Source organism: Struthio camelus, chromosome 1 (genome assembly GCF_040807025.1).
Source record: "Struthio camelus isolate bStrCam1 chromosome 1, bStrCam1.hap1, whole genome shotgun sequence".
In the NCBI taxonomy this organism is placed as follows: domain Eukaryota; kingdom Metazoa; phylum Chordata; class Aves; order Struthioniformes; family Struthionidae; genus Struthio; species Struthio camelus.
This window is the reverse complement of record NC_090942.1, coordinates 199,570,210-199,596,428: the sequence shown is the minus strand read 5'-3', so window position 1 is coordinate 199,596,428 and position 26,219 is coordinate 199,570,210. Positions and strand designations below refer to the sequence as shown.

General features: G+C 41.0%; 1 protein-coding gene across 6 annotated transcripts in view; it reads right to left on the bottom strand.

The window, feature by feature from the left end:
• Positions 1–839: 839 nt before the first annotated feature.
• KATNAL1 (katanin catalytic subunit A1 like 1) overlaps positions 840–26,219 on the bottom strand; it is a 49,418-nt gene continuing 24,038 nt past the window's right edge. For 5 of the 6 annotated variants that reach the window (XM_068930135.1, XM_068930133.1, XM_068930134.1 and 2 more), the window contains 9 exons: positions 25,860–26,020; positions 23,719–23,887; positions 16,864–16,991; positions 16,271–16,376; positions 11,246–11,404; positions 10,222–10,348; positions 9,151–9,285; positions 6,698–6,824; positions 840–4,592 (listed from right to left, as the gene is read on the bottom strand). In XM_068930135.1, the coding sequence (XP_068786236.1) occupies positions 4,394–4,592; positions 6,698–6,824; positions 9,151–9,285; positions 10,222–10,348; positions 11,246–11,404; positions 16,271–16,376; positions 16,864–16,991; positions 23,719–23,887; positions 25,860–26,020 (1,311 nt within the window). In that variant the 3' untranslated portion in view covers positions 840–4,393. The remainder of the gene's footprint in view (positions 4,593–6,697; positions 6,825–9,150; positions 9,286–10,221; positions 10,349–11,245; positions 11,405–16,270; positions 16,377–16,863; positions 16,992–23,718; positions 23,888–25,859; positions 26,021–26,219) is intronic. The other variant, XM_068930139.1, reaches the window with a different exon arrangement.

The window sequence follows — 26,219 nt, the reverse complement described above, 5'->3', positions numbered from 1 at the left end:
CTCTGCTGCTTTCACCTCCTCACATCTGGACTGTAGAGCTCAGCCTTTGCTCACTTGATGGGGGGGGGTTCCTTACCACACACAAACCCTTTTATCTTCCCCAGGACCAGAAAAGATTGGTGTACCTTGAATACTTCGTAGTCTCTTTTAAACTGGGGTTAGCTGAACTTCCTATGCAAAAATTTGACCTTTCCTGAAATCCCTTGATCAGCAACTGCCTTTGGTTGCTCTTTCATGTTTGAGGCATTATGAAACACTGGAAACTACACGTACTTTCATAAAGGAGTAAGTGAGAAAATTCAAATAATCAGCTCAATCTCAAGAGGCTTGGTTTCTCTTTCCAACTTTGAAACTTCTTTCCTAATAGAAGTTTTGCTCTTGAAAGTCTTCTGGTTAGCAAGCAGCTGATGATATAACTTCTCTAGTGCCTGCTTGTACTTTCAGCCCAGGAGCAAGTAATAAAAAACCTGCCCAGCTATGTGAGGCTTGAATCAGGTGCTAACACTGAACATCTGCTGGGGCCTCTGCTCTCCTCTTCTCCACCCTCCTTCCAAGTTCTGGGCATTGGAGCATTCTCCATTTTACAGCTTGCAGCAATGAAAGGCCAATTTAAGAGGGAAAGCATTCCTGACAGTGTTATCCAAAAAAAAAAAAAAAAGAAAGAAAGAAAAGAAGAAAAAAGAAAAAGAAAAGAAACAGACCCCGCTTTAACTGCTCTCTGCCAAGGACTTTGGTGCATCCAGCATCACTGTGACATACTGAAAACATCTGCAACGTGTGGCAGCCTTTGGGAGCAGTCACTAGAAAAGCATTCACAGACCCAGAGAGAGAAACACAAAAACTCTACACATACATTTATTACTTCATACAACCGATTTGCTTATTGTACAAAAATTAACAGGGCCACCCAAGAGAGTATTTACAAATGTTTAGAAAGAGACACCAAAACACAGCTTTAAAATATGTTTTAGAGTAATTTAGGTACAAACTACTGAAGCACCACATACTGAACAGTGTGTGTGCATGCATATATAGACACACACATATATATGTATCTCCATACACACATAGACATAGACCAAACAAATTGTTGCAGCAGGCTGTGACACGTTAGTACATTGCATGCTGATGATTCAAACATCCCTAAACTAGGGTTTCCCCCGGGGGAATAAATTGGATGTACGCTGCTCACTGACCTGTAGGCTCATCCTTGGGGCCTTGAGTTGCTACTGCTGTTAGCCTGGCCTTCCTTCCCTGGTCGCTCCTTGTTAGACCCCTCCATTGGCTCCCCTCTTGAGTTTATAACCCAACCTGCAAGCCCATCTAGATGAGTGCATATACGTGTCTTGGCAAAGCTGTAAGGGTCAGCATATACCGTCAGCTCCCAACGCTGAAAAGTCTCAGCAGGGCAGGGACGGTCTTTGTCTCGTGGAGTGCCCGCTCTAGTGGGGCCCGAGCCATGGCTGCAATGCTTGGGCACAACTGTTGTACATACAAAGATCTGTGGTCTGCAAACTTTGACTTTTCTGTTTTGCAGCAGTAGAGGATGAATGGACCTATAGAGAAAAACCCATTTCGGGTAAAGATCATTACCTTGAGAGTAAAAGACTGCAGTGCCTGAACAGTTCCCACTACATGCAAGAGGATAGCTTAACCCTTTAAGGTAGAAGGTTTATCAAAGAGCCAAGGAATGACATTTTTGCTAAACACTGTACTTTCATCAGCAGAAGGTGCGCTGCTGCTTGCAACATGAAACTGAGAAAACTGATGCTTACACCTTTCTAAGTAGGTGACGCTGCTGAATCCCAGCACTGCTCCTGGGCAGCCAAATGGAACGAGTTATTGGGATTCCACGTCTGTTCCCTTCCAGAGCTTGTCTGAGTAGAGTGAAAGCTCCTCAGCCAGCAACAGTCTCCCCAGTGGGCTAGGGGAGAGACCCAGAGCTGCTACTCTAATGTTGGTCACAAAAGAATCTCGTAGTTTTACTAATTTCTACTGCAGTAAAACAAAAAAAAAAACAATAACAGCTGTAGTCTACAGCTTTCATGAGGAGGAAATGACAGACTGTGGCAATGTTTTTAAAGCTTTCTCTCTATAAAGGTCCAGTTATTTCCTAGGATGAACAGACTAGCCCTTAAAGGAATTTATCCATGAAGTATAAAGAGTCAACACAGCTTCTGCTTGCTCATCTTCCAGTGTAGAGAGCACTGTTCCACTTAAGTCTCACAGCCAAGGTGTTGTGAACCTCAAGGGCTCTACCGTACCTAGGTAACACGAACTGGTCAGGAAGGAAGGAACTGCAGTTTTTATTCTCCCCATAGATGAAAAGGCTAAAAGCTGATGTTCTTCCTGGGTTAACCTCCCCTGTCCTTGAGTGTAACAAGGCCTAATGCTAGCCAATAGAGATACTGTATTCTTTGGAAAAATATGAACAGCAGCTGTGCGTCTCAACTAATCCCAAAAGGCTTTTTTCCTAGAGTGCCACATGGAAACATGCTTCTACAGTCCCAACTGAGTTTCATGTCAAATAAAAGCCTGACAGAATGTCCATGATGACATTAATCTCCCTGATGTTTCTCCATGCAAATTGGGGCAGCCCTATAAAATGACAGGATCAATCCAAGATGTGTTCTTCATATAAAAAGAAGAAAAAAGAAATACTGACAGACAGGGAACTGATGGTAAAACAATTGCAAATGTAGCCCACGTAATATGATAGATGCTGCAGTGTTGTCAAGTTCATATCCTGACAGTCCTTGCTATTGAACAGAAGACACACCAGAGCAGCATTTACCTTAATGGTTCACACTTCATACCTAAAAGGTGCTCAGACCAGTGTGATGAATTATTGACGTTATTTGCAAGTTTCAAGAACGAGCAAAAAGAAGCAGTAAGGATACGCTCCCATTCAAGAGGAGGTGGACAGTTCTGAATCCTTGGCTCACTTTGGGAAAAAGATCCGTTTCTTACGCCGCTTTACCACACCTGGTGACGTCACTAGCATCTCAGCGGAGAGGCCAAGGGCAGAATAGCTCCTGAACTGCATAGCCCCTTTAGGTCACCGAGATACTCAGAGCCTAGCCCAGGAAATCACTGAGAATTTCAGACCGCGTATTTCTCTGTAAATCTGGCCTTTCCTTTTTATTCCTAGTAGGAGAACCTCTGTATGTCAGACTCGCTGCTAGAGCGTGTGAAACAGTCACGCTGCCAGCCTGGCAGCTATGCTATGGCGAGAGGATTTCTCATGCCACAGTTCATAACCCAGCCCTTCTTATCCCTACGCTTGCGCTTCTATTTAGGATTGGCGGGGAAGAAACAGGTGAGAACAGAAATGAGATCATACAGATCATTTTCCAAAAATCAATTACACAGTTACATATTTTTAAGAAATCTTCATTAAAAAAATGAATTGTAAACAGTTCTAAAACATAAACAAGTACAAATTCCATTGTCTATTAAAGCTAAGAAAGAATTTATGCCTAATCAGGACTGGCAGTCCACAGCCATCTGTTTGAAGGACAGCCTTGATATTAGTGTTTTTACTGTATTAATTTCTGGTACTTAAATAATAATAATATCTAGAATGCACAGACAAAATATATTTGAATGATACATAAGCATAAAAGTGCAAGGTGTAACTTAAGTCAAAGTGCCTACTGGTCAAACTGGGTACAAAGTACGTTTAGACATTAAGCATAAATTGGACTGAAAGTAATCAAGGCCCTTTGCTTTTCCTCTCATTTCCATTAGGAGAAGTCACAGGTAACACCAGTCCAGTCTGAAGTGACATCAGTGCCAAGTGGACGTACAAGAGAGGAGAGCTGAGCCCGTGTCTTGATGAAAACAAGTCCTTATTTCCTCTATCTAATGCCAATCAATCCACACGCTTTGCTCTGAATACTCAAGCAAAGAGAATCACATCAGAGAAGAGTAACTTCGATGCCATATTCAAGGCAGGCAGAGTCAGCAGCTCAGCGCAAATGTAGCACTTCTTAAGAGCAGGGGGAACAGCATGCCCTTGTTAGCTCCTCTGCAGTCACACCCCCTGATTTATTGATTTCAGTCATAAAAGATGACTATAAGGAGATAAGTAACACTGCTCTTCACTGGGAAAATAAAACATTATCCTCAAAAGTATTATTCTTCCCTTCCTGTTTGTCCAATTTGACTATTCAGACATAAAATACCATTTATAATATAAGTTTGTTACTGTGCTCATTCCCTTTAAATGCAAAGGCAATTTAAAAGGAGATCTTGTCACAGGAAAGGGGGAGGGGGAGAGGGGGAGTAAAGGCAGACCTTTCATTAAATCTTTAAAAAGATTTCTAACTCATTTTACAAGTGAAAACAACAAAAGCCGTAAAAGTCTAGCAAAAGAGAGCTGTTACTGAGATTAAGCAGATCCAAACTCTGCCATCCATTTTTCATACTTTTCCAGGTCTGCAGCAGAAACAGATTTGGAGATTTTCTTCAGAGCCAGCTCAAAGTCCCCCTTGGTAACCGGCATCTGCAGTTCCTCTTTAGAAAGTGCTCGAATCTCTTCTGGAGTTAAGCCGTTAATACGCCGTCTCATTGCCATTAAAGAGGCATCCCTGGAAACACAGGACAACCAATGGAGCTAATTGGTAGCAGCATGTGCTGTAAGCTTACGAATTCTCATTGTATTCTCCGGCTAGAAACGACTGGCAGGAACACTCAAGAAAGCATTTTCTTACCAAAGGAGATGTGGACCACAGTTTTCTTAGCTTCCATGTTCCCAGATCACTACATTAATTCAACATAAAGAATGCAATGGTACCAAAACCCGTTTAACGATACGGTAAATACGCAGAGATAATTAAAACTATAAAACTGAAAACCTTTTACAATGATTCACAGAGATGAAATGTTACATCTTCAGTGCAGGAAAGGGCAAGGTGGGAGGGGAATTTTGCTCACAGCTTTTTTTTTTTTTTTTTCAAAGTACTCTGGATTTTGCATCTCCTCACTGTTCCTCTCTTAGATTTCAACTTTCTCCACCCCATGTAGCCCATTAGGGGAACCAGCAAGCGCTTGGAACGTAGCCCAGCTTTGCTGCCTGCTCGGACGGGGCACCTGAATCCCTAAAAGGCAGAGCAGGATGCGGCAAACATTAGTGTCGCAGGGTGCTGAGGCCATCAGCGCCCGTGGCTCCTCACGCTCTACCTCCGCCTTGACTCCTCCCCGGCTCTCATGCTGCCAGTGTGGCCCACTGGCACAGAGAAGACTGCTCATTTCTTTCACCACAGCCCATATGCAGTTTGCAATTACATAGTCTCTTTCCTCAGGTTTTTCCCAGCAAGGGATAACAAAGGCCTCAGGGAGAAGAGGTAATTTAACCATTGCACTGTGTAGCACGCCAAGTTTCAAAACCATGGAGTCATTTCATGCGTAATGGCCACAGTAAAGCAGGAAAAACAAAACAAAACAAAAGAAACCCCCCCCCCCCAACCCAACAGCATCAGCGTCTCTGGGTAGGGACCCTATCTTTGTAAGGGACATAAAGTCCCTACTGTTAAGTTTTTTCAAATACCTATACTTCACTAGAAAAGCTTCATTTGTCAAAAACTGAAATAGCCTGTGGAAGAGGATGGATATACACAGCCCACACCACTGGTTCCCAGAGTAGTCCAGCCTTCACTATGCTGTGGGTGAGATGCCAACTGCCCTCTCTTGTCTCCTTTTCTTCTCTCCACAGCCCTGGCACAGCAGCCTTCCCCTCTCCTCTCATTTTGAACTCACCATGGTGGGTCAAAAGGCTAAGCGCTCAGGTGCAGGCAGAAGCATTATGAAGTTTACAAAATCAGCTCAGGCAATAGACTTAACTGTGCTTTGGGTTGTCATCTAGATCATGCTATGCTACATGAGGAAGAGGAAGGGAAATCAAAGCTTCAGTTTCCAAATTCCCACCTAGACTACCGGAATTCCTGGGCTCCTGGCTTCCCTCAACAAGCTGGCCCAGAGTCAGAGCTTCCCCCTCAGCATGGCAGGCTACAAGAAGCCCAGCAGCTTCGGAGCATCTCTAACATCTGAGACATGACTCAATTCCTCAGGTAACTGGGAACTGAAAGTTTGTTTCTTTTCCCCTTCACTCCAGGATTTCCCATGGAGCAGGGAATGGAGCTATTGCAGTGGGTATCTGATCCATGGGACAGTACCTGTTGTTAACAAAACCTTATTTAGGCATAAACTCAATACTACTGCTATACACTGTCTGCATCACCTTGGCACCTAGAAGCATCAGGCAGAAACCAAAATCCTGCTGCGACCGGTGCTGTCTCAACATATAATAAATACATAGGAGCCCCAAATAAACTATGAAAGGTTCCTTTGTATCAGGAAATTCTAGCTCCTAAACCCATGGGATTAAAAACAAATCCAAACCAGTTTTATACTAGATAAACAACATTCAGTAAATGCAGACAATGGTAACAGAAAAGATTTACTCAGACAATTTTTTCTCTTCAGACCTGAGCAAACTTAGGTTACATCTTATACAAAGACAGCATGGTCTTTAGACTGCTCGACTCGACAGTAATAGCACCAGTAAATGGATCTGGGCCTCGCATATAGCCAATGTTAGCATGGTTTCAGCTGTAGTGGGTATTCGCTTTTATCATATAATGCAACTGATGATTTTACATGCAGTTTTATTTGCAAATTAAGGTGAATAAGATACCTGCAAACATTAGTGATGTCAGCACCGGAATATCCTTCAATTTTCTCAGCAATGTCTTCAAGGCTGATATCAGGATCCAGTTCTACTTCCCGAAGATTAATCTTAAGTAGTTCTGCTCTGCCTTTTGCTACAACATAAAAATACTTGTTTGAAGACTTGAAAGAGTAACATAAAAAGAAAAGATATAAATACGACTTAGATTTTCCAGGAAATATACAATAAAAGAGGTTTAATGTAAGAAAAAAAAAAAAAAGAGATAGATCAAATCACAGTAAAGCGTGCAGGCAAGTACAGCAAAGCATACAGTTAAAAGCAGTATATTTTAACCAGTATAATCTAGAGACATCTTCCAAAGTCATACATCATTAAAAATGTCTGTTACGTGTCAGGTGACAAAGCACTTGGTCACATACTACCCAAGGGCACAAAAGCACAATCCTATAAGCATCTATTTCTTCTCATAACCCTTTGGATTCACTTGCTGCTCAACTGTTTGATTGCGTATTATTCACACAGTTTCATTAGAAACACAAAGAGCATTCTATTAACAGAGCTGTAGACAACACAAAACCCTTAACAATAGGCTGAACCTTAAGCCTGTGTTTAAGTGCTTTACCCAGTTGGGACCCAAGAAAGCTGCTGAAGCCTGATAGAGAGCAGATACATTAACGCAGAAAACGTATTAATATATTTGCAATACAAACGTTCTGGTATCCCACTTTCAAATCTAGGTGCAGTATGTACACAGTGAGAACCAGATGTGTTAATGAATATCTACGTATCCAATTAACCATTTTTCTTTGAAGGGCATGTGCATACCTGCATCTGTGTGCATACCTTAAACAGTCTAGGCTTATAATACAGAATTCACATTTGGCAGCTTAGGCTTCTGTGTTATTCTGCACAAGGGTGGTAAAGAGTATGGATGCTTTTCTGGCTTTTACTCTAAAGGAAACATATACCAGCTCAGCATCTTTATTTCCACAGCGACCAATTTTTACGACTTACAACAGAAGATAACAATTACAGAGGAAGTAGCAGCAGGAAAAGCTAAAAGTCTTAAAGAAACATCCACACTCATGTTTTATGTATTAGTGTCCCTAATTAAAAAAGGGAGGAAAAAAAAAATCAGAAAGCATGTCTAAGGCCGCTGTTTTTGAGTGTTTTGCAGAACTGTCAGTAACACAGACAGCTATCATTCACACACAGCTGGCACTGACTAGAAAATGGAGATTTATTATTTAGAGCAGCTCAACATACATATGGCAAACCTGCAGAGAGCCTCCTCTATTAGAGGACTTTTTTTTAACCTTTCCCAGTAGGATCAGCAAGCCCTTACAATATTTTGAAAATGATACACTGTGGAATACATACTGACACCACATTCCACTATTTACGGGTGTATATATGACATACTGTATCATGCAATTTTTCAATTAAAATGCCTGGCCACATCAAATTACACAGCTCGATTATAAATACATCATGTAGACTGGCATGGAACAGCTCAATGTCCTCATTTACAGAATAAATGCAACAGAATATAAGACTGGAAATACAACAGGAACACATCTCAAACGTTGTCCAGAGTATAATATAGTATGTCAAAAACCAATCTTGTTTAATTAGAAACAAGAGCAAAAACTGATAGGTTTTTAAACTAATTGGTCATAAAGACAAGCATCCTGTTAGGAGATTTACCGTCTGTAAGCGTCTGTAAGCTGCAAAGACAAGCTGTAGAACTATTAAAGTGTCCTTATACTGCTAAACTCAATCACAACTGCTGTCACTATGAACACGCATCTTGTTATCTCGAGTGCTCATGCAGGGAGATGAGGCATCCACTGTACCAAGAAGAAACAAAGCTATGCAAACTTCAAGTGATAAGAATCTCAAAATTAATAGGACAGATAAATGACAGCCAGGAAAGACAATACAAGCTGAGACGTCTTAGGGCAGGGAAGCAATCAGCCTACTGCATTCTCAGCGATTTGAAGCCTAGCCATAAAGGCTAGCAGGTAGTTATTTACAATGAACTAAGCCAGTGAGTGAAAATTCATGGATCCACTTCTTTGCGTTTGTCTGTAAGGCCATGGAGTGCATTTGCAGTATTTCCTCACGTGTCCAAAGGCTGCCTTTGATGATCACTCAAGGATTGACTGTTAAACATTTAAAATAATTCCAGGCTCATTAAAACTAACTCTCTTTCAGAATGTAAGAACCCATCAATGAGCTTGCAAGGAAAAAAGGCAGCTCTTTGTTTTTAAGCTCCCAAGCAAGTATTTTCTTTTTCTCTCACTCTCTTTAAAGTGACGCAGCCAAATGATTAACCCTTGAAATTCACTGTTCATCACAGAAACATCAAGATTCGTCCGAAACTCAACAGTCCCAGAGCAGCCCTAAGCTAGTCTTGGAAAGGCCATTTTAAAGGAAAACACTTGTAGCAAGCGTACCTGTGGGCAAAGGTATATAAATCCTCTTCTCCAGTCTTCTTCGGAGAGCTTCATCAATATCCCAGGGAAAATTTGTAGCTGCTAATACCATAACCATTTTGGAAGGGTCATCATTTTCCAAAGCACCACCCACCCCTGCAAGAACAACAGTTTAGAGAAATTTCACTCCACTACTCTTGACTGAGATGCTTGCTAAGAAACACTGGGCAAACCTTGCAGAAGCTTGGACAAAACTCAGCACTTTCCAAACTTTCCTTTGTATATGTGTAACAAGACCACCCTTGGCATGGAAAAGGGGACAGTTAATTCATTTGCAGAGTCGGGGGAGGGCTCCCTCTGACAGTGCTAATAATGCAGTCATACACGATGTGTAGTTACTAGTCCCACCAATACTGGACCAAAATGCTACCTTTGTTCCATCGGGCCATAGAAGAAATATGAGCAACTCCTTGGCCTCCCAAAGGAGGACTGCAAAGACATGATCACTTTGAGGCAAAAGGTTGCCTGCCCTGAGTTTGCTGCGATGAACATGCACACTTGAGGACATTATAAACAGTGGTTAGATAATAACCACAGCACAGAGATGGTTATCAAACCACTACACCACAAAGTGTTCCTTAGACAGCGGTCCTCACTATGTGCACCTGCACAGAACAGGTACTAAACATAATTAACAGGGTGATATTAGCTGCCACAATAAGATAGGGCAAAATCAGATCTAACAGTGGGAACCCTGAGCAGGAGGCTGTGGGAAAGAAATTTGTTTAAATTGCATCAGAAACAAATGCCTGCATTCAACTGCACAAATCTTCATTATCTGCTGCTCCTAGGGACAGCTGTCTCCTCAAAATAAGCTTTTAATTTTCCACCAAAGTGGCCACTTTAGAAAAAACAAATGAAAACGGAACACTTTAAAATTGATCTGCCTTTGGACATTCTGAAAACACACTACTCTAAAACTCCCCCTTATTTTATCTCTATCCATGAAGCCAGGCTTTTCAGATTGCTTAAATTCTGATGTTCCCACCTGGAAAGAAATAGCATAAAGACTAGTAACTAAATACTAGTTACCGTCCATTTGCACAAGCAGCTCTGACTTGACTCTGCGACTCGCCTCATGTTCGTCGGATGTGCCTCTGCGGCTGCAGATGGAATCTATTTCATCAATGAAGATTGTTGTTGGAGCATAAAATCTCGCCTTTATTCAAATGAAAACATCATTATTAAGACTGCAGCAGCAAGTGCAGGCCCTCATCAGACCACAACCCAATGAGCTAGGAATACTACACACATAAAGAAAACAGCATATCCCTTCTCCGTGTTGCAAGAAAGTAATTTAAAATGTTGATTTTACAAACAGTTTGGCATATGCTTAAGTTTATACACTTTAAATTGTACGCCTTGAGTCAGAAGTCTTTCAGTGTTCGTTGGTTTCTTAAGCAACCAGTCTTGCAAAGGGGAAAAGGAACACAGTCAAAACACAGGCAGTTTTAATGTGCAGATTTGTGCACTGATGAAGGGAAAGCATAGGGGAAAGAAGGGAGCTCAGCCTACCTTCAAAGAGACAGGTTTTCACTGAGAGTATGGTATAAATGAAATGAGGAACACAAAAAGGTGAATGGCCCCTCAGCATCTGTCTCCATGGGCATATGCTCACATACCCACATGATGAACTGCACCCAAAAATTTACTGAGAACCTTTTGCACCCACTGTTCAAAACAGAAACAGAACTAAAATGTGTTTTGCTTCTAGAATAACAGTTCTCCAAATCCTCCAATTTCAAATCTACTTCCTAAGGGCTTGTTATCCCAAATGGTAAGAACCGAATTTCTGGCAAGTTCATGACTCTATATGGAACTGCCAAAGTTCCACCTATAGCTTGGAAAATGCTATCCTGAACGTGGATGACAAACATTTCCTTCTTAATCATCAAGAACATACCAGAAGAAAACAGAGATTACGTGTTTCTATCTGGTCAAGGGGTGTTAGTGCAATGTACTCCATGCTTCCAAGATGCTACTGGAGGGTTGGGGAACCAACAGAGAGGTCCCTTCTCACCTTAGCGATCCACAGATCACATCATCAAGGACATACCATTTCAAACAAGAGGCGGACTAGCTTCTCAGACTCTCCCCTGTATTTAGATGTCAGAGTAGAGGAAGAGACATTGAAGAATGTTGTTCCACATTCGGTAGCAACAGCTTTTGCTAACATTGTTTTGCCAGTGCCAGGAGGACCAACCATCAGCACACCCTGAAAGGTAAAGACAGAAGTAATGAAAAACAAATGCAAAAACTCTGCAATCAGCTACAGCACATCTTAACAGGATTCACGATCTGTATTTTAAATGCTTAATAACATAATTGTCATCAGTGGAAGACAAAAGAATCGTGCTTCATGAGAACAGCATGCAATTGTTCTGCCGTTTATTTTTCTTACTAATCCCCTGAAGTCAGAATCACAAAAGCCAATAACTTTTCCTGCAGCTATCACCTGTGAAGTAGGCAACAGATTTACAGCCTTGCTCTGAGTCAGCCAGAGCCTGGACTTGAACTTGGGTCTCTCCCAACTCGTGAGGGGCTATACAGGCAGATGAAGAGAGCAAATTGTTCTTCTTTTTGGAACAAAGGCTCCTTCATGAAGAAAGCTTCACAGACACTAAAATACTTCTGCAAAAAGCTGCATTCTCTCATTAGGGCATTTTTCTGCAGAAAAACATTTTGCTAAAAATCCTAACTATGTGCATGCATGAGTCTGGTTGATTTTTACTTCTAAGTACCCAGTAGAACATTGATTGAATATAAGGGTTTCTCGTTAATCTCTCCATCTAAGTACTTCTAAGGCCATATTACTGCATCTGAGCACTTCCTGGTTGAAGTACCATCCTCACCACAATGCAGAACAGCACTGCTATTCCTGTTTTACAGATGAGGAACTGTGGCTCATACAGACTACGGCTCAACCCCACAAAAAGCCTAATATGGACCTCAGTGATTATTTAAAAAGCTTTAAACTAGAAAATTGAACTACGCTCATTAAGTCCAGGCTGGCACTCACGTCATCAGACTGTCTTTCTGTCTGTGGTCTTGTGGTCTATCAGAAAGCAAGAGGAAGGAGCAATTCTCTCTCCTAACTCAGCGCATATTTACTCATCATTATGCAAGCAGGTTTTTTGGCTAGCCACACAGTGCCCTCAGGACCCTTGTTAAGATTGTAGCACTGAGACTGGCTAATCACCCTGATTACAATGAAAAGATAAGAGTTTTTAAAGTGAGCTACAACAACAGTCCCTGAAGACATGTGACTCCTGTGATGAGCTGACTGTTGACTCTCAGAAGAGGACTAACTCTTGATATTATTTTCAAATACAGTTATCTTTCTAAGTAGTCTTTCCAACCCTTTAAGCAGCAGTGAATAGGGCACTAGAATAGGGCACGGTGATCCTGAACATAGCACTGTGAAAATGTAGTTCTCAGGCAGCTTTTTTTTCTTCTAATTGCAAAATCTTATTACATGCTAACAAGAGTTTCCTAAAGTAAAGTTGTGCTGTGTTGCAAGGGTAATCAAATTAGCTAGAATTAGAATTGCACATCATAATGTGCTTTGCAATTAATATCTTATATAAAATGCCACAGCAATAAAATATCCGTTAAACGCAAGCTACAGTGCAAATTAGGCCTCATCTGTTCCTCGCAAAAATTTACTTCAAAAAGCACAAAGAATGACATGGAAGAGAGCTATAAAAACAAGTCAACCGGGAACACAATTATTCAAAAATGTACTATTCAAAAGCAATAGCCTCTCTGTACTCCATTTTCCATTAACTCTTAATACCTTTACTGCCATTTAACACTTTGCTAATGCAAGCTCAACATACATTCATTGGTAAATTAAGTTAGAAACATCCACACTCCTTTCACAGGGCTAACACTCCAATGTCACTCTTCAGGCTGTCCAAGGTTTCCTAAACTCCAGGGCAGCAAGCATAAAATGTAAATTAAGTTTTTTTCTTCCCATGACCATTCAGACACACACTATGATTTGAGCTGCTGCACAGTCATAGTGATCCCATAATAGTATTGCAAGTACAACCCTGGAGCAACCGAGCAGAAATTTTTCAGCCTGTGACATCAGGTCAGAGGTGGCTTACTGTTCTGTCTGAGATTCAAATTTTTATTTAATACTTCAAAATAAGCTTCACCTCAATGCAAATCACACTTGATCACACACAAACTCTGTTTACAGCATGACCAGGTGATACAAGGAGCTGTCATCCTTTTTTAGATAATACTTTGGTCCTCCATTATTGTGGAAGGTCAAATTCTGGCTTCTGCTATACACCCTGCTCACTGTTGAACTGAAAGCCCTTGGCTTTGCACCGGCTGTATAACTATTAAAATGAGTGTTAGCTAGCACATGACATTGGCGGCATTATGTCTGTGCTTCGTCCAAGTGCAAAGCTGCCACATCAGGTGCAAAGCCAGGGGAAAACCAAGCTCTCTGGGGATAAAGAAGACAGAAATATTAGTTTAAAAAAGAAAGAAAAAAGGGTGAAGTTGAGTTTTCAGCAAAACTAGATGTATATAGTTGCAAAGAGAAATGCATAGGATCAAATTGCTTTTTCGTCTTTGCAAACTAGGAGGCTGCCACTTACTCACTAGTTAAAATCCTTGACAAACACAAAGCCTTCTTTATTCTTCCTCTAAGGCTCTGTTAATCCAGAGTATTCCAATAAGAAGCTGAAATGCACCACAGGGAGCGAGTGTTTTGATGAAATCACTGCAGGGTTACTTCTTGTTGTTGTAACAATCACTAGCAGAGCAGTGGGAAGCACAGCAAGCAAGCAGGCCTTCTTGGCACAAAACAGCTCAGAGAAAAAGAAAGAGCAAGCCCGCGGACACTCAGAAACCCACGGCTGCAAGTATACAGCACCTGTGTTGAGTCACGAGGAGTGCTGTCTCCTTCATACAAGGCACTGTCCTCTGAATGCAGGGGCAAACTGTGAGGGCTGTCTTGGGAATTGTTCTCATGAGAGACTGAACATCCAAAAGCAGATTTGGCTGCCTTTTCCCTGAATTATTGTCCTGAATGCCTAGGCTCAACAAATGCCTGCTGCTACACTGATTAGTGCAAGAAACAGCCTTCCCTTCAAAACTCCTCATCCTTGCAGCACAGTCAGAGGTCAACAGTAGGGAAAATACATGCTGTTCTGCGTGAAAAATAAATGGAGGAGAGTTACAGATTCACAAGTCACCAGGAAAAAGGCTAACAATGAAGGCTCTTCGTGGACTCTACCAAAATCAATTTGCATTTCAGAATGAAGGGAAGAAATAAGCTTAGAGTTCTTTTTTCCATATCTACAGCCAGCTAGTTTTCAGGTGTGACACTGGCCAGTAGGGAAAGATAATCTCATGCAAAGAGAAAGAGACTGCAACTCTTAGGACCAGGCTGTTGTTTCCCTAGGTACTGCCACAATATTTAGAGATGGGGCCAGTGGAGCATTCTTCACGTTGCCTGCAGTCTGCTGGGGTATATACTTTAAAGAGAGGTGGCCACTGCATCCTCTAGGCATGTTAATAGGTTCAAAAGAAACACAGCAGTTCCTCGTTCCCTTACAAGCCTTTGAAGATAGGAGTGATATGACTACTGTAGTCTGTGAAGAGAAGTATGGATCAATGTCTGCTTTCAGAAGGAGAAATGGAAAGAGATTCAGCCAGGCAGAAGACACCAAAATCTCACTGTATACTTTAGCCTATTGATATTTAGGCTCTGTCTACACTGATAGTTCGGTTAAGCTTAAGGTTAACCTCAAGCCCACAGGTACTGATTACAAACACACTGTACAAACTACAAACACTCTAAACCCAAAAGAGCTTCCTGGCTCAACCTGTGTGGTGTCCTGGCTTCAGGCTAGGGCTAGCCTCCCTGTTCCTTCTGCCTGCCTGGAACTTGCTGCAGCCTGCAGCAGGAGCGCTCCTCAAGCAGCAATCCCACAGTTATCAACTCCCACCCTTTCTGACTTCCACTCTTTACACAAATCGCAAGAACAAGTCTTCCACACATCAATTCCTCCAGGGGTTTGTTCCATAAATAAGCTGAACAACATGGATCCAGCATTGGCTCAGGCTGCAGGAGGACAACCCTGAAGACCAATCCTATGTATAAGCAAGAGAACTGTAAGGACCAAGCAGGAAAAGAGAGGGCAGGTGTTAGTAACACTAGGACTGATGTATGCTGCTGAACCAGAGCATTAAACTGCAAAAACTACTCACGTACACAGTGTTTCCTACATGTTATTGCTTTGCAGAGTCAGAAAAATAGACAATTTACAACTCTTTTCCTCAGTTCACCCCTAAATCCTTCTCAGTAGCCAGAAAGCCCCTGTGTTGTGACTAGTTATTCCCAAAACAAGTGTCAATCCATCCCACAACAAAAGCAAGACAATTTTATTTGCTGTTTAAAGAAATGCTCAGCAACCTCTTCCCTCCTCCTTCTTTTAAGCTGAGCAAGGCCCACGCTGGGCTTTGATCTCTGGTCCCCCCAGCCAGTCCAGCTTAGTCCCAGATCCTGGCTGTTGCCCGACTTGTAGCTCACTCGCGCGTGTCAAATTTCTCCCACTCCAGCACTTAACTATGTCCAGCTGCAAGTGGAGCAGATTAGTCCCCTCTCTCCTTGCATCTTCCAGCATGCAGTCTGCAGCCTGCATAAGAGACAGCTGGCATATGCAAAATAAAACAATCCAAAACCCGCTTTTTTCCATGAAGTGGTAGAGCAGGGCCCTCATAATCCTAAACAGAGCTTTCCACTAAGCATTTCTGCTTCTATCAATAAACCCAATATGCTTGCTCATAGGTACAGGCCGACATATAGAGTATTGACATCAACAAGCAATGACTGAAAAAACATGAGAATTATTATTTACTGTAAACCCTGCACACACTTCCAGTTGTTTATTTCAGTGCACTCTGCATGAATCATTATGACAGGATTTCATGGACAAAATCCCAAACCTTCCTGTTTGCCTTTTTGCCACTTTTATATAGACATCCATACACGCTGCAGCAGCAGGCATGCACAGCTACAACCTGCCAATTACCAAAACACCAAATAAATTCCCACCTTCCAAGGTCTTCTGATCCCTTTGAAAAAATCAGGCATCCACATTGGAAGGACGACAGCTTCTCTTAATAATTTCTTGGCTTCTTCTAAATCCGCTATGTCATCCCTGTGCAAGGTGAAGAAACTTGTATAAGATTCCTGTACAATGATATTTCTTTTGCTTTTAAACAATGAAAAATAGAGAAGCTTTTCATTCAGTACCATCTCTTTTGGCATGTCAGTATATGCCTCATAAAAGCATTCCTACCACCTTGTGACCTAAAATTGAATCCACTTGCGAAAGGTAGAGAAAAAATGACTTTCAACTCAAGCTATCCTGAGCTGCTTAATTAAAAATTGTTTTGGACAATATGAACATCAGAACAATATTTTTAAAGTTCTCTGGAGCGTACTTGCATTTCAGTAGCATTTGTAATGGATCCATAATATCAGTTAGCAGCAAAAGCCTAACTGTAATGAAATTAATAAACTGTTAAAACCAAAAGACCTTGTTGCTCCTTTGTAAGAAGACCATGATGGCTCCCTATTAAAGAAGATAATTCCTCCCTTTCTCCACGCTAACAAAAATAGTTCAATTGAAAAAATCCTCATACCAATGAATACTTGGATTCCTTGACACAATGTCCCTTTCAAGAGCTTCGACCAAATCTTTGTCGTAACCTGCTCCATCAAATTTTGGAATTTCCCCATCACCAGCACCTTCCTGGGTTATTTTCTTTCCCTAGAAGTAAAAGTCACACAGACTGATAAGGACATTTTTCTTTCAATATATCCTTCACTAGTAGCACATAGCAGTGCTGTCCGGTTCAAGTCACAAGAAGGTATCAAGCTTTTACACAGAACGCTGACAGTCTCAGTACCACCATGGCACGCAAAGCCAATGCTTTCATCCTTACGCTCTACAGAGTGTCCCCAAACACCTCTGGTTGCTTCCATCACAGCAGCACAATGTTTTCTTCGTAGATGCAGCTCACAGTGATAAAACCCCACCAGAACTCACTGAACGTCGTGGTGGGTCGGCTGGTTTGTTTTAAATCAGCAAATGAGACTCTAGCAATGTTAGAGCACTGTTTTGACTACTGACATGCTTCTTGGCCAGCTGAATGAACAGATGCAGAAATAGCTTAACACTGCAGGCCACATCACTGCTTAATGCTGCATTAAATCCTGGCTGAAGATGGGACCATCTGAAGGGTATTCTGAGTGGCTGTTTGAGCAGGAAGATGCTACATCTGCTACACTACCTGCCAGAGCTACACAATTGGGACCCCACCATCACTGAGAAAGAACAGGAAAGCTGGTACACCCATGATCTTTGTGGAGGAAAACCAAGAATATTCTTTCCCACTGTTTAATTAAGGCCTTCCTGCCCAGCAATTTCTCCTATCCGCAACTGCAAACTATCTATTTCCCTTCTCTCACTCACAACCCAGCCCCGTAAACAGTTAAACCACTTTTAAAAGGCTGTATTTATTTAAGGAGTACACCAAAAGCCATAAGATAGCTCCCAGGTCACCCAAGCTGCTTTGAATTGCAGCAACTTCTGCAACACGCTGATACCCATTCAATGACCAAGCCAAACACTGCCTCTGTCCCAAACGGCCCACAGTTTCCGGTTCATACTTCCACAGGTCTGTTGAGCTTATGCGGGTGAAGTAACATTTTCCCTTTGAAGAATTATGGCTCGTTCTCCTCTCACACTTCAGAAGGAAACCACTTCCCCTCCCAGCTCAACGACAGTGTTCAGTGCTGCCTGAAAAGCAGCTGCACTGTTTTAACTGAGCTAGGCTGAATGGGGAGCTACTTTAGGGCTCTTAACTCAGCTCCTAAGTACCATCAGCAGCAAGTTAAAGAATCCCAGCTGGCTGGACAAAAGCAGCCTAGGCAAAGGGGGGGCTGAGAAGCAGCTGGAGACACACACATAAGCTTGCAGTGAAAAAAGGTAGATACTACACCCCTCTCAGTTGCCATTAGCCTACAAGGCCTGCGAGGGAGCAGCTTATTTTCTCCCCTATTTTTATTTCTTGCTTCCAAGTGAACTCTGCGTTGTTCAATATTCCCAGATCGGTTTTTGCAATGGAAATTAAGCTGAAAGTTCTGTTTAGACAAAAAGCTGATGTCAAAACTGTAACGGCCTGGTGTAAAAAGGAAACAGAGAAAAACCCTGTACGGTTTCGAAGATTTCAGAAGAGAGAGCAAATGAAATCCAAATGTAGCCATAAAAAGAAAAAAAAAATCACAATAAAATCAAAGGTATTTGATGCCTTTCCTTGTTACACATTTCTTTCATATCTCCCTGCAATGAATCGGTTTTCCTAGTGGAAGAATTTTTCTGTACACTTAAAAAAAAAAAACTGTTTGGATGTTTTATTTTATTTATTTATTTATTTTTATTTTTTTCCAGGATGAAACAGGGGTAAGGTTGGCTTTAAAAAGCAGTAAAAGCCAGAGAGGAGGAGGTTGAAGCGGCGGCTCAGAAACCACGTGCCAATCTCAAGCGTCCCCGCGCAGTGGCAGCCGCCGGGGCTTGGCCCCCGGCTGCGCCGCCCAGCGATGCTCATTTTCCCCTGCTTCCCGGGGCACGGCTCGCCAGCAAAGAGATAGGAGAGAGGCTGAGGGGGAGGCTTGCCTCCCTCTCAGAGGATGCTAGCTCTCATTTCGTTCAAATGGATTTTTTTTTCCTAGTTCCGTATGTATAAAAGTCAAGATGTAAACCATTCGGAGTTTCCACGTGTAATAAAATGAGTAACAGCCGTCCCAGATCAGTCCAGCCTGCCATCCTCCGGCAGCAGGTAAGTGAGCAGAGCTAGAAGGAAAGATGTGTCACCTGGATCGAGGCTGCTGGACTGAGTTACACAGTCTCGTGGTCAGTAAGCATAACTCATACCCTCGTCTCTTCTTCTGGTATCCCTTTCCCAAAACAGCTTTTAAGTAAAGCATCTGTGATGGCTTCCCTCTAAGAAAGTATGCAAACACTCAGAGGTATATCGGACTGCAAGGGACTGCTCCTGCCCACTCCCCTTGGTGGTCACATTGCATTACACTTTTTTTAGGCCAACCAAGTTCCCATTTAAATGCATTTAGAGATTTACTGGGCTTGCCACCAGGAGGGGGATTCAGAGTTGTACTGCTCTACTGGAATAAAAATTTCATTTCCAAAATGAATCCATTCATGTGCTAAGTTTGCCTTCTAGTTTCAGCAGTCCCCTCTTTCATACGTTTGCCAACCTGATGTACTGATATAATGCGTGTGCTCTGCCTTCATTCACCAAAGCAAACAAGACTCCTCTTGGAACACAAGCTCTCCAGTTACCTGTTCACTTTTTTCTTCCCCTTCTTTTAATACAAACTCATCTTGCTTGAGCATGGCTGTTGAAATGCATGCAAAATACTCCAGCTGCTGTCTCATGAGGGCCCCACATCATGGCATCAGTATCTCTCGTCTCTTCTGGTTACACCTCAACAAACACAGCCTAGAATTTAATTTGTGTTCCCATGACTATATCATATTGGTACCTTACAGTCAACTTGAAAGAGATCAATTAGGTAGGATAGTCCTGGCAGGTAGGTTGCAATAACCAGAATCGGGTCCCGAAGACATCTTCCTCTCCTGCAGACTCTTCCCATCACAGGCATATACAGAGCAGTGACTGTCAGATGCACTCTCTGTCCCTTGCTGCCAAAGCCAAAGGTGACACCTGGCTGTTCCTCGCTTGGGCAGCTACCTGTTCCCACCACCTTTGGGGAGAAGATGATGTGCCAAATGAAAGTTCAGCGTGACTCAGCTTCTGCTGATACATCCACACCTTTCTCCTTCTCAGCTGCTTATCTCCCAACTTCTAGCAAAAATTCTTGTTATAGTCTCCAACCTTCTCCTCTGCACTACTGCATATTATTCCATTCCCATGACTCCAGCACAGTCATCCAGTTTCTTCTGTACAACAGTCTGATTATCCTCTGTTGTGATGATGCTTCTCAACTTGGTGTCCTCAGCAAAATGAGTTAGCACATTCCTATTTTTTTCTGCCCAGGTCATCCATTTCAGCGTAAAACAGGAGATGGCCTCTGGTCTTGAGGAATTCCATAAAAATGTTGCCAGTTGCCTGATACTTGTTCTTTCAGTCCTCATCAATATTCCCCTTACAGCCTCATTCCCTCCCCACCTTACAATTCTTCTTCTAAACCACACGGTCTCTAGTTTAACTTCCCATGTGGCATCCTATCACATATTTCACTGAAATCCATGTAGATGATTTTGACCATATTTCTTTTTCTAAGGCATTCATGAGAACTCTAAAGAAAATGCTAATCAGGACAATACCTGTGTTTAAGAAACCACATTTCATTTTATTCCTTCTTCTGGTTAGTCCAAAGTCTTTCACTTTTGTTCCATTCCAAATTTGTTTTAAGACTTTGCATACTGTTTAGATCAAGTTAACAACTCCAGTTGCCTGGATCACTGTTCCTTTCTCCTTCTAAACCCAGGCGCTCTCAATGCAATTTGCCATTGACATAGGACAACGGTAGACCCCGGCTGCACAGTCCCTTACTATTTCATACCTTTTGCAATATCTACCTTCCTCATCCACTGACAATCTAAAATAAAGAGTACTCCTAAATAGTCTTCTAGTGCTTAGATGTGGAATTACGCAATTTCTAAAAGGCATGCATGAAACATTCACGCTGCCTCTTTCCCTGCTGAACAGATGCTAAAATTCTTGGCACCAATCCAGCACAGGATACCTTGAGAACAAGCCTGAAGACTTCTAAGGGAACTAAGAAGAAAAAGGCACTTGAAAGCAGGCCTTTAGAAGAAGGAACATGTAAATATGACAACTTAGTGAATAAACACCACCCCTGTTGGTTTCAGTTCAAGATACAGCACTACAAAAGGAGATATGAGTGCTCCATTAGTGCTATGCTTTAGTGCATGGTCAGGGCAAAACTTATCCCTACAGGGTTACAGTCCAAACGAAAATATATGGTTTTGGAAGGATTTTGCCTCACATAGTGAGGCAAAATATTTCTAAAATACAAATATTATAGCCATATTTATCTTGAAAAATACCATAAATATGCACATTATATATTGTGCTGCAACCAGCATCTTAGGAAATGCATATGTTACCTTTTAAGTAGTCCTAGCCAAGCATCCAAAGCCAAGAATTATAGAGCAAAAAAAATCACTACAGGAGAAAATAGTCATACAGTCACTTCAGTTTCAAGTTGTGCAGTTTTGCCCTGCTACTTTTAGGTGAACATAAAGAGTCACCGGACCTCTTTGATTTGACTTACTAGACTATGGTGGTAAGCTTTTCCTAGCTCCACTCCAGAAACTGAAAAACATCAACACTTGCAAACTAAGAAAGGATAAAACTGAGAGGGAAGTTAAACCTATTTTCATGCTTGTATGAACTATGGAAAGTTGCAGCAACTGCTTTCACTTCCTACCCCTGGCTATTTCCTCTTTCACTTCCCACCCCTGGGTATTTCCTCTTTCATTTGAAATTCTCTCTTCAAAGGAAAAATCGTAGATTCCTTATCAAAATTGTTGTACAACATGTAAGAATTTGTAATCTGGCACGTTTTTTGCACATATACTAGACAAGGAAAGTAAAATAACTGCCACATAGCTAGATGAATGAAAAAACAAGAGCATACGCCTTGCTATTTTATGAAGAGTAGACATTAGTAACTATTTTCCTTCTGCCACCTAGTGACCAATTTATTCACATAAGAGGAGCATTTAAAATGTACCATATTAAATGGAGCACCTTCATGATACTTCCTCTATCTGGCAGCAGTGGTGCTAGTAATCACGTTATTCCAAGAGACAAGTATTGTACAAGGCATGTTGTTGTAGACTCCTTACAGTAAAGCCCTATAACGCTCATCACCGGAAAGCTTTGAGAGCGGAGTTCACCCTCATTAGAGGTAAGACTTTGAAGGCCGCCTTACACAAACACATCTGGTGAATTAAACCTGTCACACACCATCATTCCAATTCCCCATGTAACTAGCAGAACTGTAAATAATTTCACAGTTCTTTACCAGCTTTTTACAGCTTGCAGGATGCACACTTGTTATTTTAAATCTTACTGATCTAGAGCGCAGAGATCTCTAAAATGAATAAACTTGACCTGCACAGTCACTCTGTGGCACTGCTAAACAAGTGCCTGACCGTACCTACTAGTAGTAGCGAGAACTATTACTCCTTAATACATTTTTTCTGTAAAGGAAAAACAATTAATGATGGAAAAAAGTGTATCTCTGAGTTCTTTGTGCACTGTAAAAAAACAATCTGTAATAGAAAAGCCCTGAAGGGACTAACCAAATTCATGTGAAGGAAAACTAGCTTGAATATTTTCATATTCATCTATGAAGATCCGTACAATCTGTGTACTCAATAGGAAGGGGCTTCTTATATCTTCGTCAGCAAATAAAGCTGCTTCAGTACATTCTGGATTTGTATCATTTATGCCACAGATTCCTTGGGTTCCTGGCACTGGCTCCACGGTTAAATTTAAAAATGAAAGTTTCTCAGAAATAACAATTTGCATACAAAGACATCTTTTTCAGCCACAATACTTTCTTTCCTGGATATTTTAATATCACTACTTGATGGTGAATCATAGTGCTTCCTTTTCTTTCACTTCAGCACTGCTTCTCTTTCATGTATCTTTAACTATACATGAATTTCCAACTTATTCTAATTCATTTCACTGTTTTCTACAGTGTCTTTCCAAGAAATATCTTCCTAAATATTACAATGAATACAAATGTTTTCTCTAGACAAAGAAGAAAATTAAAGTTGCTAAGAGTTTGTTTTTGCTACATCTACATCACATAATTTTCAAATATATAATCTTAAATAATTTGGTACACATTTGCAGAATATCACAGAGCTTACAGAACTGTCCTAAAACTTCTAAGCACACCTAAATTTGACTCTGGTATTACACAAGCAAGGATACTGTGGAACTCTGATCATAATGATTAGTCTAAAGGAGGGCAGTGATTTCACTTTTGTAATGATTTCCACGTAAAAAGTGCAAGAGATCTGAAGTGGATCCCTCTTAAAAAAAGGAAGGCGGGAGGGGGAGAAGCAGCTTTACACTTGATTTACACTGACAGATTAGAATCAAGTCCATGATCTAGCTGAGACAAAAGAAACACCTAGCAACAGGCTACCGTGCTTCTGTAACAAAAATATCTCAAATCAAGAGAGAGCAAACATTTCAGCACTTTCCTTGATCTGGTGTCGTTACAGCTAAATCTCCTCACGATATGGACTTTATCCTTGATGCAAAAGGAAAGCAGTAAGTTTTCTTGCACAGGACCACTGTCATATTTTTGTATTTGTATCAAATACCTAAAAATAAGAGTGCCTTCTTTTGCCACTAGCTGCATTTATAACTCCTTCCCCCACCTACATGCCCACTTCTTACCTTGTCATCTCTTCCTCTAGCTCTAGATTCCCTTTCACGGCTACTTGCAGACTTCTCACTTTTTGATGCTGGGTGTGCTCTGCCCGCAGGCCCACGTGGCTGCAGTCCTGGTGATTCTTTCCTCAAGGGTTTTGCTTCTCGGTTGGGACGTTTTATCTGAGGTGGGGCCCTAACAACAAGCAACCACAATAAAAACATGCTAAAAGTAGCTTTAAAAGAGCAACTTTAGAAAGGAAGGACTAACATTTCATTAACTCCCTTGGTAAATTATTACCAAAGCTGACAAGCCCCTAAGTCTCACCTCCCTATATTTGCAAATCCAGCAACATATTTCTGGTTCTGTCAGACACCCAAAGGAGAAATAAAAGAAAGAAAGAAAAAAAATACAAAAGAAAAAGAAAAAAAAGTGTTTCAGCAGAGGAAAAAAAGAAAATCATCAATACCATTAGATCAATAGTTCCAAACAATCCTACAACAAACTAACATGCCTGCAATAACAAAGGAAACAGAATTCAGTTAAGGTCTTCAAACTAGTTTCCTCTGACTCTAGATCATAAGAATATATTAAGTTATATTCATAGGCACAAGTTCTACACAGAGAGAAGCCATTCCTCGCAAGAAGCTGGCTAATAGCTTTGACAGGCCCCAAAACCAGGAAAGGATAAAGAATGAAGAAAAGTCATCCTACTTGCAATTTCATTCCCCTGTGTGAAAATGTCAAAACATAAAAATTGCCTAGAAAGCAAAAGCAGATAGAGCCAAACTGCAACTACCTATACTTGTGTGCATCATCCATTGACGTCAAAGACAACTCAGCAGTGGCATGAAGAGGCAGAATCTGTTTCTAAGATGAGGCGTCACAGTCATTTTGCTCTAGGGACTGGACTTCAAATATAGAACTAAAAAACATGGGCAGGAATGTCACCTAACTTAAATTAATGTTCCCTGTTAAATCCTCTACTGAGTCTTGGTCTGAATAATTCAAAATTTGCTAACTGCAAAAACGTTTTCCTGGAATATGACTTATATACACTGCAGGATACGAGTGCTACATTTTGCTTTATATATACTTTCATTAAACATAATGGCATAGAACAGCTGCTAAATTTGCTTATCTCCACAAGATTTAAATTCACCTTAAAAACGGGAATGATCTATACTAGGCCCTTAACTCTAAGATACATGAACAAATACACCTTTGCACTTCACACAGTCTTATAGCAGAAAATTTGATAATAGTTTGCATCATTCACAAAAGTAATGAGCTAATCAGTATTACTATTATTTTACACTTAAATTTTTAGTGTTTTTCAAAAAGGGAGGACCAATCTCTTTGTCTGACAGTCACATGGCACATGAATTTACAATTAATCTTGGCATTTCTTTCTACTAACCAGTAAGATGTCTCACTTTATTTCCCTTCAGTTCTTTGCTTAAATAAACATACATACATTACGGTTTTTTATTATTATAATGTTAGAAGAATCCTGGCATGATACATTTTGCTCTTTTTAAATTTTATTTCTTCCAACAACCAGTGTCAAGTGCTATTGGGGGAATATTAGCATTTCACAAAATGCACAAGCAATTTTTTTAAAGAAAACTATTAGTTAACTAAAGTTACCCTTAAGGTGGTTATACAAGAAAAAGATCAAGTATTGCAGAATAGGTTTTGCATTAAAACTAACCAAATGATTAAATATAGCTCATATTATCTGTAGTTTGGGAGCAATTTCTAACCACCACGTCCTTCAAGGCTCTTCAGTTCCAACTCCCTACTGGGTCCCCAGCCACCAGTGAATTCAACTGATTAAATAAACTGAAATAAAAAGTTTTCTGTCTGCACATGATAAAGGCTACTGTCATCAAAAGCTCATTTAGCTGTTCAGCAGCCTCTGGTTCCAGACACTTAGGTAGCTATTCCTACTAGCGTAAAGGACTGACTTTCTTGAGAACTTCAGCAATAAAACTGAACTGTAATTTAATTACATTTTTTCCAGTGAATTATACTTATGCTTTACTGCAAATAATTAAGGTGTAAATTAAATGTGATTTTCACGTTGCAAGTACATTCAAAATAGAGCATGAATTTATGGCAACCCAATTTCATTCCATCCACCCCTGCTTGAGCCTCTCATTACCTGTGTTCAGCTGGAACAGGAGGGGGCCAAACAGCAGGATCTCTAAAAGGCTCATCTTGACAGGATACAGGGATGTCTGCAGGTCTGTCCATTTTAAAACTCTCTAAAGTATTGACAATGCTCTTAACTTGCTCATATTCTTCCACTAGTTCTTGTCGGACCTTCAGAAATATATACATTATTTTAAAACAGTTACAATTTAAATTTCCCTTCATTTTTTTTTACCATAGAAAGTAGTTCAAAACACACACTACCCTCAAAAGCAGGGATTCCCAAGCATTTCCATTCACTAACCTCAGACCTGTCAGATTGGCAATAGATCCTTAATGAAGCAGAAACAGCTGAATCTCTGTTGAGTTC